The sequence below is a fragment of the Sciurus vulgaris genome (genome assembly GCF_902686455.1).
Source record: "Sciurus vulgaris genome assembly, chromosome: 5".
Taxonomy (NCBI): domain Eukaryota; kingdom Metazoa; phylum Chordata; class Mammalia; order Rodentia; family Sciuridae; genus Sciurus; species Sciurus vulgaris.
The window spans coordinates 21,625,517-21,642,611 of NC_136465.1; the positions used below are offsets into that span (position 1 = coordinate 21,625,517).

Here is a 17,095-nt window from a genome sequence, read left to right on the forward strand (position 1 = left end):
GTCAGGAGACAGATGTAAAATTGACATAAAACATCTACATGAAGGTTTATTTTTCATACTTTTTTGTGAAGGTTAGGGCAAAGGTTTGGTTAAAGTTGAAAAGGGGGGGGGTCTATGAGTATGTAACTTGATCACATGGTTGATTTTATTTCAGTAACCCTTAGTGCTGTGCAGGTATCCCTGCTAGGTCTAGGGAGCATGTATTTTGAGGATTAGTTCCAGCCTTAGTCTCTTTTCTGCTCATCTCTGAGTCCAGGAACTCAGCTGCTTTCTCTTCATCTTTAGGGGATGAGTTGTCACTTTCATTCAATTTCTTAGTTTTTCTCCCTACTAAGTCTTACTCTTTAGTAGTTTATTGTTACATGGATAGTTCCATTTACATGGCTATTTGTTTGAAAATATATGTTACAGTGTTTCTAGGATTGCAAGACAAGCAAATATTCAGTGTAATTTCCTCAGATCAATCATTTATACTAACATTAACCTCTTCTCAGCTGGAGACTGACAAGTGTAAAATGGACTGACTTGTGACCTTTCTACTTTAATATGTCATTTGTTTCCCAAAAAAGTTAGAAATAAGACTACAAGAGATGGGTAAAGCACAATATGGCTTGGAGCATTAGAAACTCGTAGTCACATCTGTAATAATGCAAACTTGGATAATGCCCTAGCAGTGACTTTGAAAGGGATTAGCAGAGATGCTATATTTTTAACTAAGTACTATAACAGTAGTGTGTGACATCTATTACATAAATTCAATTTTCATTTTGGGTTTTATTATTTGTCATTTTCTCTCATTAGCATGAGAAATTAAAATAGAAGCTGTGATATTTATAAATGTTTAACAGATTTCCCTTACAGCATATCCAAGACCATGTTTTAAATGAACAGCTCTTTGAATGGACCCATCAAAGTCCAGGGCTAAAATTAATCTGCCTGAGGCACTACAAGGGCAGAAGAAAGGTGTTTTTTCTGTTAAACATGACAATGTCTTTTCTGGCATTAAAGAGACATGGTAGCCACCCTGTGAAGAATATAATAACCAACTGGCTGTATCAGCTATCTTTCTATCTTAACCACAACTGTTCCCATCCTCAAACTACAGAATGTGTTATTTCTAGTTAAGACCAGTCACAAAGTCACTTCCTATTAGGGATAATCATAAGCACAAATAGAAACTGTTCTCAGTAATTTGGTACCCACTGAACATTCCCAAGGGATATTTGCCTAGGTTTATTTGATGCCCAATGGTTTGCTATTCCTTCATTTAATGGGATCAAAAAGTACAAATGAATATTTATTTGGGAAAAGAGGAGCAAATTCATGTAAAGCTATTTTGAAATTGGGTGCTGGGTAAATGACTAGATTCTCTTCCTAGCCAAGAGATCATTTTATTCTCATATGCCTAGAAACATGATTGACTTAATTTAAAACTGCCTTTGTAGGCCTGGAATATTTTTATGATTTTTTATTTTTAATGTTTTTTTTTTAAATTTTTACAGACTGCATTTTAATTCATTGTACACAAATGAGGTACACATTTTCATTTCCATAGTTGTGCATGATGTAGATTCATACCATTCATGTAATCATACTTGTACATAGGATAATGATGTCTATCTCATTCCACCATTTTTTATACTCCCCCTCTCACTTATTTTAAAAGTATTCAATGTTAGGCATATATGGTTACTAACCTAAAGCATACTTCACCTCATTAGTTCTCATCTGCTTCACCTAATTTTAAATAATCAAAATGTAGTTTATTTCTAAGAAGCCCCAGTGAAAAATAAGACCATAGGATTCACATGAAAACAAAATTTTATTCAAATAATCGTATATTTCAGGAACTAAACCAAAAGTATAGGGACGCTCATTGCTCTTCTAATTAAAGTTGATGTCTTTCAAACTTACATTTTGATTCAGGAGTCAATAGCTTCCACAGTCTACGATTTACAGGGCTGACTGGACCACCCCTGAGAAATAATTCACTTTTTAGGCAAATTTTATTTGTATATATATAAATATCTATATGATTTCTTTATTTTTATAAGAAGGAAGGAGGTCCAAATTAAAGGTTTCTATCTGTTAATTTCTCCACAAAGTTATCCTACAGTAATGGGTATTTCCCCCTTATCTCCTATCCATCTTTCTCCAGATGGTCAAATTAGTTCTGAAAAAGTATTTCTTGTTTGGAGTGAAAATGATAAACACCTGGAACACATTACCCTAAAAGAGAAAAATGTTAAATATTTACATGTCATATCAGAAAAAAAATTGTATCTGTCTAAATTATACTAAGAGGTAGCTTACAAATAATGGGATAATTCCATACTAACATTTATTTATATGATAAAAGTTAAGTTTTCGAATTTTTGGCAAGTGTAAAATGATTTTTTTTTTTTTTTTTTTTTTTTTTTTTTTTGGTGCTAGGGATTAGGGATTGAACCCAGGGCCTTGTGCATGCTACACAAGCACTCTACCAACTGAGCTATATCCCCAGTCCAACAAGTGTAAAATGATTAATGTCATATATTTACACTCTGAGGTTGCTCAAAAATTAAAAGGGTACATTTCATACTTCTCATAGTTCTGTTACAGGGCTGGGGTCTCTGGGAAACTGAAGCAGCACAAAGACCCCCCTCTTCAAGCACCATTCTTGCAATCAAGTCAGGAAGATTTAGGACACATTGCTCAGAGTAACAGGAATGAGTTTATTGAAGGCATAGGGAACAAGGAAGGGGACAATCTCAAGGGAGACAGTGGCTTCTCTAAGAAAGGAGAAGCAAGGCTGCTGCTTCTGCACTCCAGTTTTATTGGGGATCCCAGATAAGTTTCCAGATAGTCCCAGGTCTGCCTCTTGCCTTTGGACTGACTTCAAAATGATATCAGACTTTCAAATCCCCACTGCCATGACCAACTCTAGGTCACCTTGGCTCATGCTGACTGGTTGTGATTGGATTCTTAGCCATAAATTCTTACAGATTTTAGGGTTAGGAGGAATTATTCTTATCTCCTTGAATTTTGGAATCTGGTGTATGAAAAGGATCACAAATGTCTCCCTCTTCAGGAAATTTGGGTTCCTCTTATTGACGATATTTTGGGGCTGCATTTCTCCTGCAGATAACAGGTAGTTTGCTGAGGAATGTGACATATCCGCTCTACTTAAGCCAGGTAGGGCTACAGGTAAATTGCTTCTTGAGAAAGAAAGCTTGTGTGGGTCAGTACAGTGGGCACATTTTATAGCCTCATGTTCCACCATTCTCATCTGTCTGTTGCCTGTCAGTTTCACCTCTACTTTTTTACTCCTTCCACAAAATGCTAAATGATTTTTAAAGTTTTCCACAAAATTTGTGTTTCTTAGTATAAGTCCAAACTGACACTTTAATGCAACATCTGTTAGATTCTAAAACAGATTTATAGGATCTAATTACTGTTTTTATTTCAATGCAGGTACTTAGCCTCAAAGGGGCTAAAAGACAATCATGGAAGTTAGCATTATTTGACACCCCATTTAAAAACACACCAAGAATTACTAGTATGGGAAGATTATATTAAGAAATTTCTATAAATAGCTATTCTTTTGGAAAGGATGTTTTAAACTATGGATAATCAATGTTTGAAAGGTTATCCCTTAAATAAAAAGTACTTTTTAAGAGAGAACATGCATGAGAGATCAAAAGAAAGTTACTATGGTATAATATTGAACTTCCTGGGGGCATATCTCAGCAGTAGAGTGCTTGTCTCCTAGAGCTGAGGCCCTGGGTTCCAGCCCCAGAATCACACAAGCAAAATAAAGAAAGAAAGAGAGAGAGGAAGGAATAACTTAGTTAATATTGTACTGTACAGAGTTGGTGCTGCATTTGTAGTTCAGTTTCTACATTGATGTCCCTAGTGACCTTCAGAGATCACCTAATTTTTCTGGAGTAAAGTTTCCTACAGAGAAACCAAGATAATAATTTCTATATTCTCATTTAAAAAGAAAAATGTGATGACTCTATATATAGTGGCTCATAGATTGACTTTCCTTTCTTTTCTTTTTTCTTAATAGTTACTATTAGTTCATGCTTATTAAGTAGCCAGGTGCTGTTTTAGTGTCCTTTCACGTATTAATTCCAGTAGTCTTCCCCATGAACCAGTGAGATAGGAATTAATATCATATCTCTTTCACTGATGAGGCAACTGGCACACAAAGATGAGAAGTAACTTGCCCGTGAGCTTTCTGTAAGCTGTGGAGCCAAGATCAAGACCAGGGAGTCCAACTGTAGGCTCATGGTTTTTACCACTATGAATATTCTTTTTCTTTTCTTTTTTTATACTAGCTAAGTTTTTGAGGTAAATATTTTACTAGGCTTCTCTCTGAACCTCCACCATTAACTTAAAAAAAAAAAAATCTTAATGCTGGTTTTATTTTCAAGTGAATACATTGAGGTAAAACAAGTTAATATCAAGTGAATAAATTGAGGTAAAACAAGTTATAGTTTGCACAATGTCAGAAAGAAGTACTAGACTAAATTTAATAATTTGGCTCCAGAAACAGCTGTTCATGTACAATTGCTATGCAAATTCCTTTCATGCACAAGTACATTAACTGGTTCCAGTGCTTTACTTTAGAGAAATTTGACTTTCAAAACATGTTGTATGTTACATAAGAATAAGGAATGTTTTATGTAATGGTAGCAATTTTAAATATGGAAGTAGCATGACTATTGAAGTGAGATGACCAGTGGAACTGAGAAACCAGGTTAAACTCATAGCCTGTCACCAATCCCAACTGCCTATAAACTGATGGTTGTGGCCTGTCCTGCCAATCATCACACAAGTTACTTCAGCTTACAAGTGGTCAAAACTAGTTGCAAGACCTCAACTTGACTGTGTGAGAAAAAGGATGTTGCCTCATGCACTAAAGAAGGAGAGGGGACATGGGTAGAGTTAGTACCAGTGATTTCCACAATCCTTTATCTATAAAACAAGGGGGAAAATTACACGGTTATTAGATCACTGTGTGTATTTAATACATGTACTATTCAATGTACAGAACATATAGCAAAAGTACACAACTCCTAGCAAATATTACTCTTGAAATGTATTTATTAACAATTAAGAAATATGTGCTAAAACACTTGGGTTTGGGATTTATTTTTTTCATGTCTTTGATTTTGAATACCACACTTCCATATGTAGCAGTACAAATTGCAATTATTTGGCATCTACTACGTTCCAGACACCATGTCTTAATTCATTTTATCTTCACACTGATCCTAGGATTCAAGCACTATTTATGACACTTTTTTGGTATATAAGGGTATTATAAGCTGGGTCATTTATCTGAATAAACATAAATACAAATGCGAAAATAATAGATAATTTGGAAGCATACCTTAAAAACTTCAGTAAGCCTACTGTTACTAACCTGTTTTAAAGACTTGAAAAAAAACACACACCTATTATCTGACAGAAAGTGCACTTGCTTTGAATTGGTGTCACATGTAATATTCACAGAAATCCTGTAGAATAAGTATGTTAAGCTACATTTGAAAAATGAGATAGGCAAAACATGAAGACTATAAACCTAGGTGTGTGCTTATGTGTTTAAATATCAATAAGGTGACTTATCCTTACAAATATATTAGAAATAAATTCCTAAAGGATGCCTTTAAACTAGGGGAATATGAGTATAATGGAATATGAAGGTTCATAAATTTTTTTCCCATATTTTCCCCTACATTTTTCATTTACAGGTTTTTGCTATGCCATTTTAAATTGTTTTATTATGTACTGATTTATCCTAATTTTGCTAGCTAATATTTGTATAGGACAGATAGACATTAAGTAAAAGGGATACTAGGTAGCACAAAGGTGGAAAAAATTATATACAACTGAGCAGAGAAAACAATGATTATACAGAAAGACTCTCAAATTGCCTTGCCCCAGGAGGGATGACATATATCCTATACAGAGCTAATGATTAAGATGCTGTCTTTGAAGTGTTCATTGACTCGATTATTGATAAAAGTTTTATGAAGTCAAGCTATAATTCATGAAATATTTTTAAGATGAGTGAAAAGCTAATATTGTTTAGTATAAAAATGCATACCAGAATGAAAATGTCTTCTTTCATTATGTTCACCTCAGTGTCAGCTACTGTGTTTAAAACAATGTTGAAAAGAACAAACTGCAGGAAAGTCACATCATCAGGTATTTATATCTTTGTGTACTTTAAATATTCTGAACTCATGTTATTTTTACTTCATCTAGGAAACCTGAGATAAGGTGCAGAACTTTTCATTCATAATGGACAAGAGATTAAGAGAAATAACTGTGAGTCAATTCAGTTAATTTTTTTTTCTTTTTTTAAATTTATTTTAATTAAAAATCATAAATTTACATAGGGCAATATTGTTTGACTCATTCTGTTATTTTTTTCCCTTCCCCCTCACCCCTCCCACCCCTCTTTTCCCTCTATACAGTCCTTCCTTCCTCCATTCTTATGGCCTATACCCAAAGGACTTAAAATCAGCATACTACAGAGATACAGCCACATCAATGTTCACAACTGCTCAATTCACCATAGCCAGATTGTGGAACCAACCTACATGCCCTTCAGTTGATGAATGGATAAAGAAACTGTGGCATATATATACAATGGAATATTACTCCACCACGAAGAATGATAAAATTATGGCATTTGCAGGCAAATGGATGAAATTGGAGGATATCATGCTAAGTGAGATAAGCCAATCTCAAAAACCTAAAGGACGAATGATCTCGCTGATAAGTGGATGAGGACATATAAGGGGGGGTATGAGGGGTTAGCGTTAGGGTTAGGGTTAGGTTTAGGGTTAGGGATAAGGAGGGTGGTAAGAATGGAGTTAATTTTTCTTAACTGCCAGAAAAAATTAGACTGATCATGTGTGTACATGGGTGAGTATATATCAAGCAAAATAAATACACTTTGTTTTGAGGCTCAGTTTGGTTGGGTTTGGTTCTACATGTTTTCTCCGGTTATTAGGCATCTCAAAAATTGTTCTGTGTACAGGATCCTGAATGCCTGCTGCATGTAGCTGAGGCATTGACTTCATAGAAACAAATAATCAAAATGTTTTTTTCATAAATCAGTTATTTATTTTTGCAATCCTCTAAACCTGCTTTAAACGACTGCTCTAATTAAAGTTTCAATATTTATTATTTAGTTTTCATATCTTCTTCAGGTTAATATAAAAATAGTGCAAAATTAATGCCCACTTAATCTGTCTTATTAATCAATGAGGATATGCTTGGTCATGGATTCATGGATTTTAGCCTATTAAATGATTGGCAGAAATATAGTTCACTTTAGGCCACATATCATTTTGATCAATATTAAAATGTTTTGTTTATTTTAAACTTAGCTTAATTCTCCAAATAGCATTATACAGCATATGTAAACATTTGTGCTGTATATACAAAATAAGAAAACATTCATAATTTTATGTATTAGATTTGTGATGTATTGGAAACAGTTGATATTTTATTTTTTTCATTTCTACTATTTTCATCCAGTGTTAATTTTTAATTTGCTGTGATCCCAAATATCTTGATAGTTTTTGATGTGCATGTATGTTTTCCAAAATAACATTGCAGTAATGATTTACAAGGCTTGAAGTCTAAACCTTATCATGATTTCATGCCTGTGAATCAGAATTAACTTAAAGAAGAACTAAATATTAGGGTAGTTAAAATTTTTATTTAATTAAAAGTGCTCCTTTAGAATTTTGGATTTTTATCAAGGAATTTTAATTGGGTTCAAAATATCTTATTCTGTTTAAATTAAATCTAGGGAAAAATATCTGTTGGATTTATTGCAATGGAGCATCAACTACCTTGTGGTGTGAAATGGGAATAGATTTAATATCTATCTTTCAAAATAGAATATTATCTGCATGATTATTTTGTTCACTGATGAATCTCTAGTGCCTAAAATAGTGACTAACTTAATACAGATGCCTAGTATTTATGTTTTTTGCAAAAATGTAGAGGTACAATTATGTTGAGGCAAATATTCAAAATGAATCAAAGTATGATCAACAGAGCTAATATTTGTCGCAAATAGAATTTATAGACATACATACAAGTCATTTTGTACATAAAAATAATTTATATAAGTTCATTAGTATGTTTTCAGTTTAATATTTTCTGTTGAATTAGTTGCTTTCCTAAGAGTCTGAAAGGAGACAATTCAAAAAATAGTTTAATTTCATGACCACCATGTCTGTTATTTTGAATTAATTTGCTAAATTTCTGTATAGAATTGTTGCTTTGGCCTTTTCCCAAGCAATTCACAGTTGTATTTTGTTATGCTTATATTATTTGTTAAAGAGACAAGGCCTTCTAACCACTCTTGAGAAATGCTAGAAAGTTAGCTAAATATATTGTTTGATACCACAAAAAATGGTTTTAAAATACTGCTTTAACAAAGAAAATTATTTACTTTGCAATATATGGCAAATGAAACAACACAGACCAACGATAAAATCACTTTTGGCATATCTTGAAAAACAATATTCAAGATGCCAACAACTCTAGTTTTGAAATTCAAAAACCACAGAAAACTTTCCAGGCAAATTTTTGGATATTAAAAAATCATTTTACTATCCCCTCATTTTAAAAATCAGGGGATAGATGAAGAATCCTTCATGCTACCATGTATACACCAGAAAAATCATTAAGGAACAGTTTATTTGGTTACAAGATTCTTTATTTTGTAAACTATACATAAACAGTAAAAAAGAAAATGCATTATACTTTAAATATTATGTAAGGTCAACATTAAAGTTTTTATTTAGTGTGTATAAATAAAATGGAAAGAATTCACCAATTTTGCTTTCAATGAATAGTATACCAGGAAACCAGTTAACCCACTGTTGAAATTAAAAATACCAATGTATAACATTCAACAGGTTTTTCCATTTTTATTATGGGCACAAAACCATTGGTCTGATATACTTAAAAGTGATGGTGTGTCAAAATGTCTACACAATTAATTAACATGCTAACTGAAATATAGCAATTAAAGTAATTTTTTGTTACAGTTAAATCTTAAATGCCACTCTACACAATAATTATAAACCAGTCCACATGGTAATTATGTAACAATAGAAAAAAAGAAAGAAACATATTCCATTTTCTTCATTCCAGAAGCAGTACCTTTACTGGTATTAATTTGTTAATTAGGTGTGCTTAAATATTGCCTAATATCCTACATTGGTATGCATGCTAACCCTTTCTATTTCTATTTTTGCAAGGCACCATACAATACGTTCTCTAAGCTTCAGCACTATGAACAAAAATGGCATAATTCTAAGATTAAATGCAAATATTTATCTAAAATACAAAATAAATTAGAATTAAGATTTTAAAATTTGAACTTGGGGCAAATGAAAAACTTTTAGTGAAAATATGGTTAAAATGAATCTTTCCTTTTGTCTTCCTAAATTAAATTCTGTACCCTAAATGGATGGTCAGAAAGACAGAGAAATCTAAAAGTCATGCTGCTTAAGAATATTAAAAATATATATATTATATATATATATTTAAGACTGTCATTCGATTTAAAAGAAAAAGTAGAAAGAACAACTAAACTGCTAACATTCAGAATCCATGGTTTTCCATACTTACCATTTTATAAAATATCCTATCATATCCAGCATAACTTCATAATTAGAAGTGTCACTGTTAACGTAAACATGTTCATAAAAATTCAACAATGGTCACTTTGTCTTACCATGTAGTATCACTGTTACCCTGATGCTACTTTGGAAAGATTTGGATTGTGCATAATTTTATAAAATCCTCAGGGTTCAGGTCACTAATAATTTGTAAATTTAAGTGGGACTTTCAGAAAAACAAAACAGGTCATCCCAAGCACTTGTTCATTGTTATTTTGTTAAGGAACAAACATTTACAATGTTGGCTCTTATTCAGAATTTATTTTAGTAGGTCTCCACCACTTTCCTTTGTCTGGCTATACTGCATATGTGTTTTCTTTTTCTCTAAGACATATAAAACTTAAAGTAAAGAATTCTTATTTAAACATAAAGTTCTATGACTTTGCCTGCCATATTTGAAACAATTATACAAAATATATGTGAGGTTTGAAATAATTTTGTTTTGGGGCAAGAAGGTAATTCTTCATAGGCTATCACTTTGTAAATATTAGAAATGTAGAATTTATTGACCTCAGCTGTCATCAATCAAATATACCCATCATGGTCATCGCCATCATCATCATCATCGCCTTCATCTTCGTCATCATCGTCAATCTCATCTTTATTAGTGATGATATCATCTTCATCTTCTTCATCATCAGTCCATTCATTAAAATCTCCACTTGCAAAATCTCCAGAGATCTCGAAATCTACAGCTAAAAGTAAGCATTACATTTATTTGACTGAGCAGTGGGATGATATGATATCAAAGATAAAATTTTAGTGAAAATTAAGAAAATTAATAAAGTTTTAATTCGCTCATAACTTTAATGAAGATAAAAAATAAAGCATTATTTGGTAAAATGTTACGTGTTAAATCTCTATCATTTTTTAAATGTGTGTGCTAATAGCAGAATAATTATTGAGGTAAGATTTCCAATTCAGTAATTTTGATCTCAGTTCAGTTTTTATGGAAGTTCACATGAGACATTGATCTTAAAGTGTTTAAAATTTCTTCTGTAAGTGTGGTAGCAGAATAATTGTCCCCCTCTCCCAAATGTTTACCTCATGATCCCTAGAACCTATAGATAATACACCTTACATGGAAAAGGAACTTTGCATATATGATTAGGTCCTTGTAACCTGCAATGGGGAGACTATCCCAGTTTATCCATGCAAGCCCCAATTGTCAGTTCAGTCCTTAAAATCAACAACCTTTCCAGACAGAGTTAGGAGATACTACTAAAGAAGAATGGAGAAAGAGAAGCAAAGTTAGTTTGAAACTGAGGGAAAGTCTCCATGAGCCAAGGGATGTATGTGACTTCTAGAAGGCAGAAAAGACAAGCACACTGATTTTCCTCAATAGCCGCAGCAAGAAGCCCCACCCTAATGATACTTCTATGTTCAACTTAGTGAGACCTGAGATCTACTCATGACCCGTAGATTGGCAAAATGACAAATTTTTGTAGATTGAGCCACTAAATTTGTGGGAATTTGTTACTTCAACAATAGAAAAATAATACTGCTAGTCAATATTTTAAAAAATATTTTAAAAGTAGCTAATAATTCTTTGGGAGGTAACAATGCTCACTCATATCTCAGTATATGCTCACTTTTCAACTTCTCAAATGCTAGTGAGTCTTCAGTTTTTACTCTTCTGAATAGTTACACTTATAATTTTTGGTATCTAATTATAACAAATCCAATTAATATAATTAATTGTTTATAAATTGGTTGAAATCATTGCACACTGTAATTTCCATCTTATGGGAAGAGAATGTTTCTGTTTTCCTACTACCTGCATTTTCTTAATCACAGCATGCTAAGAAATTATGCTTCCAAAATACTTTCTTTGTCCACTTTTAACTCGTCATATAATTTTCATCACAACATAAAAATTAACATTTTACCCACCACTGGCAACACCAATAATTGAAGTATTTAGTAGTACTAACTCTTTAACTTACCCATTACAAAGAAATGTTCTCCACATATTAAAATTATATAAAGTTACTATTGAGTACTACTTCTCACTAAAATCTAATCATATTGGCCAGGTCAGAAAACCAAAATCAAACTATTAAAAATGTTGCGGATCAAATTAATGTACAACAGAAATTTAAGGATTAAATTATTTTGTATCATTTATTCTTTATCTTTTCCTAAATAATCTATGTTAATCGGTCAGTTAACCTGTCTGAATACAATAGATCTTCATTAAGTTCTTGGACAAATTAATGAGGATCTGAGAACTTACTATTGTGCTTGGGAAATATGAAAATAATTCTCTGCTTACCACAGTCTGCAACCCCATTTATTCTGGATCCTATGACTTCATTTCCATATCTGTCCACACACCAGCACTGCCCAACACTGCCATGGCATTGTGTCGGCTTGTAGTAACCATCTTCATCACACAGAGGGATGTACTGTCCTGTGAAATATGCAAACAGTCACACAAACGCACATGTGTATTTTACCAATAGCCTTTGTGTGTGTGGGGCGGGGGGATTGAACTCAGGGGCATTCAACCACTGAGCCACATTCCCAGCCCTATTTTGTATTTTATTTAGAGACAGGTTCTCACTGAGTTGCTTAGCACCTCACCGTTGTTGAGGCTGGCTTAGAACTCATGATTCTACTGTCTCAGCCTCCCAAGCAGCTGGGATTACAGGCATGCACCTTTTGATAGGCACTCATTAGGACTCTGTGTAGTTAAGACATAGGCATGTGAAGTGCCCACTGTATTTCAGGCTACACAGTAGTGAAACCTGTAGAAGAAAACTGGTACGTGCTTTGCTGCCCTGGAACTGGTTCTGCCATCGTGAACTGCTTACATCTTATGGATTCATATCCTGTTTTAAGGAAATGACCATCTTAACATTCCTCATTCTGGAAAGTGCAGTGTTTTCGGAGGTAGAGTACAGCATTACTATGTGAGGCTATGCTCACATTCCATCATCAAGAGCCCGGATGTGGTACAAAAGACCCTCCCTCTCACCATCTCATCACTAACAACTTTCTATTTTTATTCTCCAAAATTTTCATTCATATTTTTTAAGATCTTTTCATACCAAGGATCTGTTTCCCCCAAATTCAATGCCTTTTCATCTTTTTAATCTCACCTGGAATCCCTTTTCTTCCCTGTTTCATTTTAAGATGTGACTTAAATATGCCCTCAAAATTCTTAAAATTTAAGACCATGAAAAATAAGAAAATCAGCTTTCCAATATTTACATCTTAAAATAGCATTATTTGACATAAAAGCTTGCATGTTTTATGCCAGTCCACTTTGAAAGTGAAAGAGAGCACTAATAAGGAAAGTGCTAGTTCTGTTGAGCATCATCCCAAACAACAAATTGGAATAAATGATGCCCTACTCCTAAATATCAACTGATCAATTTTTAGATATGCACTATTCTCCCACCCAAATTAGAGGAAATATTTAAGACTGTCAGTACTCTCTAGTAATGATTTTTATATTGTAAAAGAAAAGTAAGGTGACTCTAGTCAGGCATTCCCTGTGTGTGTAACTTTCAGTAATCAAAGCCTGCATTTGAATAGATTTTGTTATTAATAGACTTTGGTCAAGGGTAAAATATTTTTCAGTTGAATTTGAATGACTTTTCCCATTGTATGTGGCAAAATGTTGATTTTCAGAGACAAACTTATATAAGAGTGTATTATTTCCACTTGTGAACTGTAATACCTCATGCATCTTGTAACATGTTAAGACAAATACAACAGATTGTAGTTTTTATCATCAGTCATTTTCATACCTAGAAAAGCTTTATTTCTACCATTAGACTTGATATTTTGTACAATGGTCCCTGAACTAATGATTTTTAACTAATATGAAAAATCATCTAATCTAAACATAAAATATATAGTGCAATTACAAGGATAGCACATCAAAATGTAAAACAGATTAATCAGATCCAGAGACATCATGAAGTTACATGCCTTTAAATAGACAAATGCATTAACATAATTAAAAGACATACTGCCTGGGTGGTGTCCTGCTGTGTATATCAAAAGACAAAATTAAACCTGTGATAAAACTAATCTAAATAAAACCTGATCCTTAGCTGACAGGATTATAGAAATATTAATTTTTTAGATTTTTAAAATGGGCTATGATTATTTGGTGCATACAAGAGGTCGTCTTTAGGAAGAGCTGGGTAAAGAATGTATGGAAACTATACACTAATTTTGTAAATTTTTAAGAATTTAAAATAATTCTAAAGATACTTTATTTAAGAAACTTATAGGAATATGCAGTAATTACATGTAATAGTTTGATGACCTGTTGATTAGTAAACATTCAAATAGTTCAAGGCTCATGGTAAAATTTGCAATTATCTATTTATCTGTCAGTCTATCTACCTGCCTAACTGTTTATCCATTCATCGACACATACATTTCCTTGCTAAAAGTAATATAGCAAAAAATACTCATGAAAACACTAAAGAATATATTGAAACTTCTCTGAGGCACTCAGCATTTTCCCCCATCTATACAAATACTTGCTTTATATATTCTCTGTGCATATATATCTATATTTATCTATCTATCCATCAATTCTTACATTATGAACCACAGAATTAGAAGTTTCTGCTGACGTTTTAACTTTATTATTGTTTAAATCTTTTTTTACTTAATAACTTTCAAAATGAACATTATATTAGGGTAATAAAATAGAGATAATATCTTTCAATAGGTGAGGTAATAAAAGTAAGTTTAATGGCTTTCAAAAAGTTCATAAATTTTGTTGCTGAAATTTAGTGCAGTCCATCTTTGTTGGATTAATATTGATTTCATGTTGCTGTTTCCCTGGGGTTATTTATGTAAGCAATAAAGCCTTCAGAAGAATGAGCTATGACTCACCTAGGAGCTTCTTTATCCCTTGTCGCTTCTGAATATTGCTGAGCTCCGTCTGGCAAGGTGGGTCTGCAATGACATTAAAAATGTCACCTCTAGGATTTTAGTCGAACAAAGAATGTGTAACTTCTATGTCATCAATCTTCAGTGAGTCTTTACATACTTTTAGAAGACACACATTACATATTGGTTGTGTTTCTTGCCTTATACAGATACAATCATGTAGATTTTGTGTGTGTGTATGTATGTGGGGGGGTGGAGAGAGAGCGTTATTACTCTCTCATCATCCTGGTTTTCCTCAGAATGACTGAATTGGATGAGAAAAGAAAATGGCCAAATACTTATATGATGAAAATATTTCTTATCTTTTACTATTAAAAATCTTAGGGCAGTAATAAAATTCCAACTGATTGCTGCCCAATTAATGGATTTTCCTCATTTAAAATAGTTTCTAAGATATAGAGAAATAATTTTCCATTGTAAAGTAATCTATGGAAAAGTTAATACTTCTTTCAAATTGTGTCAGAGAAACTCATAAATTCTAATGTATGTATAAGTTTAATAATGCATTTTGGTCTATTTTAACCCAAATGCTTCGTTATATATGAAATTTAGAAATAGGACATAATATACAATAATTTATGATTAGCCATTATTTTCAAAATATACTTAAAACATTTAAATAAATTTGAAAATACTCATTTGTCCATTTTGCAAACTTAATCATTTCAAAGAGGTATTTTAGAGAAGTAGAAAATTCTAAATAGTCACAACATAGTTTTTCTCATTTTCTTATTCATAAGCACATATGTATACACACACACATACACACATACACACACACACACACACACACACACACACACACAAAGAGGTATGTGCCACTGGGCCTTGCCTAGTTTTTTAGGAGTGTTAAATGAACTAGACAGCATATATGTAGTAAAGTTGACATGTTCTTATGTGTGCATACAATTAACATTTTTAACACAGCAAATTCAGTGTTTAAACTTTGTTTAAAATGGTTTATAATTAGTTAAGCTACCCTACTCAGCTAATCCTGCTCAATTTATGGATAATCATTTTATCCCTAATAATAAAACTATCACTAAATATGAAAAAGTAATTGAGATAGTGAAACCCCCATAAAATGTGTTCATACTTCTATATGAAATAATGGAATCATTGACATAATTTAAAATAGCTTGGTCATTCTCTTAACTTTTAAAAATCTTAAAAAGCATTTTAATAGTAGGTGTATCACATCAAACTCTTTTCAAGGTTGTTTTGAATAGCCTTGAAATTATACATAACGTTATCTTCTTAGTTTCCCAAAACTTTATTGGGATGTGAACTTTAGATCTATTTCTCTATATGTACTTGGTACAAAGTGTTAATTCCTTTGATTCTGTAACATGTTTCCAAATTTACATTTGGTTTGCATTTCCTAATAAAGAAGGGTGTATAAAGAACTAGCAGCATTTCAATTCTTCATCTTGTTTCACTTTTACCAGAATATTGAAGCACTTTCTTTGCTAGTGAATTTTTGAAAAGCTGAACTATTTTGTAAAAGTTGAAAGACTCAGTCATTTCAAAATAGAAATGAGTAAAAATAACTTTATGGTAAATGCTGTGGTTCATTCAGCTCATTTAATATGATCACAAAATAGAACATTAAAACTCCACAGTATAGTGATAAAAAAAACCATTTATTTTACACCATGGGCAAAGCAGATAGCAAATTAATTTTAATGATTACTTTTAATATCTATGTTCTCATATCTCTGTGTGCTTCTTGGTGGTTCATAATGGAAACTATAATGAAGTACATTAATATAAAATATTAATTACCATTTTTCATCTCACTTAGCATGTTTGCATTTTTAGCAGAGTTACTTTGTTCAACATGCTGCTTATGGCTCTTTTTGTAAACACGCAAATTAGAAAAAATCTAGTGAAATGAATGAGGTGCAGACTATGGTTATTTTTTCATCATGAAATATCACATAAAATTTGAAATGGAGGTCCATGATTTGCATGTACAGGTGTCTCATCTTTTACCTTGCTGTCTCTGGAAGCAGTAGCACCATTCATTGTTTGATATCAAACTGTCCTTGTATGTGTCACAGGAATTGAAAAATGCCTTGGTGCACTGTTCGTTCTTATCAAGGTAAATGCTCCCCAGCTCTGACTGGTCCAGCAATAGGTCATAGTTTGTATCGAGTCTGTTAAACATCCAACCAAGTGAATCCTTGCAAATTGGCAAAATACTGGTATCAAATCCTAAAGGCAAATAAAGAAAATGATTAGCTAAATATGAAAGCAAAGCACCTCAACAAAATGGGTAATTAGTGCAGGGGACCTAATGGATAGTCAGAGAAGAAGGGCTTTACATTTCATCTTGGGTAATTTGTTTCACAGTAAAGTGAAGAGAGAAATATTTACCTTTGAGGAAAATGGTGAGAATTAATTAACGAGAAGGCATCTGGTACTAATTAATCATTCCTCCAATGACAGTTAATACTGTAATT

General features: G+C 32.5%; 1 protein-coding gene across 3 annotated transcripts in view; it reads right to left on the reverse strand.

Annotated features, from left to right (window-relative positions):
- Positions 1 to 9,799: 9,799 nt before the first annotated feature.
- Positions 9,800 to 17,095, reverse strand: part of SPOCK3 (SPARC (osteonectin), cwcv and kazal like domains proteoglycan 3) — a 483,732-nt gene continuing 476,436 nt past the window's right edge. For all 3 annotated transcript variants that reach the window (XM_079142958.1, XM_079142957.1, XM_079142959.1), the window contains 4 exons: positions 16,626 to 16,847; positions 14,574 to 14,636; positions 11,983 to 12,120; positions 9,800 to 10,402 (listed from right to left, as the gene is read on the reverse strand). In XM_079142958.1, the coding sequence (XP_078999084.1) occupies positions 10,233 to 10,402; positions 11,983 to 12,120; positions 14,574 to 14,636; positions 16,626 to 16,847 (593 nt within the window). In that variant the 3' untranslated portion in view covers positions 9,800 to 10,232. The remainder of the gene's footprint in view (positions 10,403 to 11,982; positions 12,121 to 14,573; positions 14,637 to 16,625; positions 16,848 to 17,095) is intronic.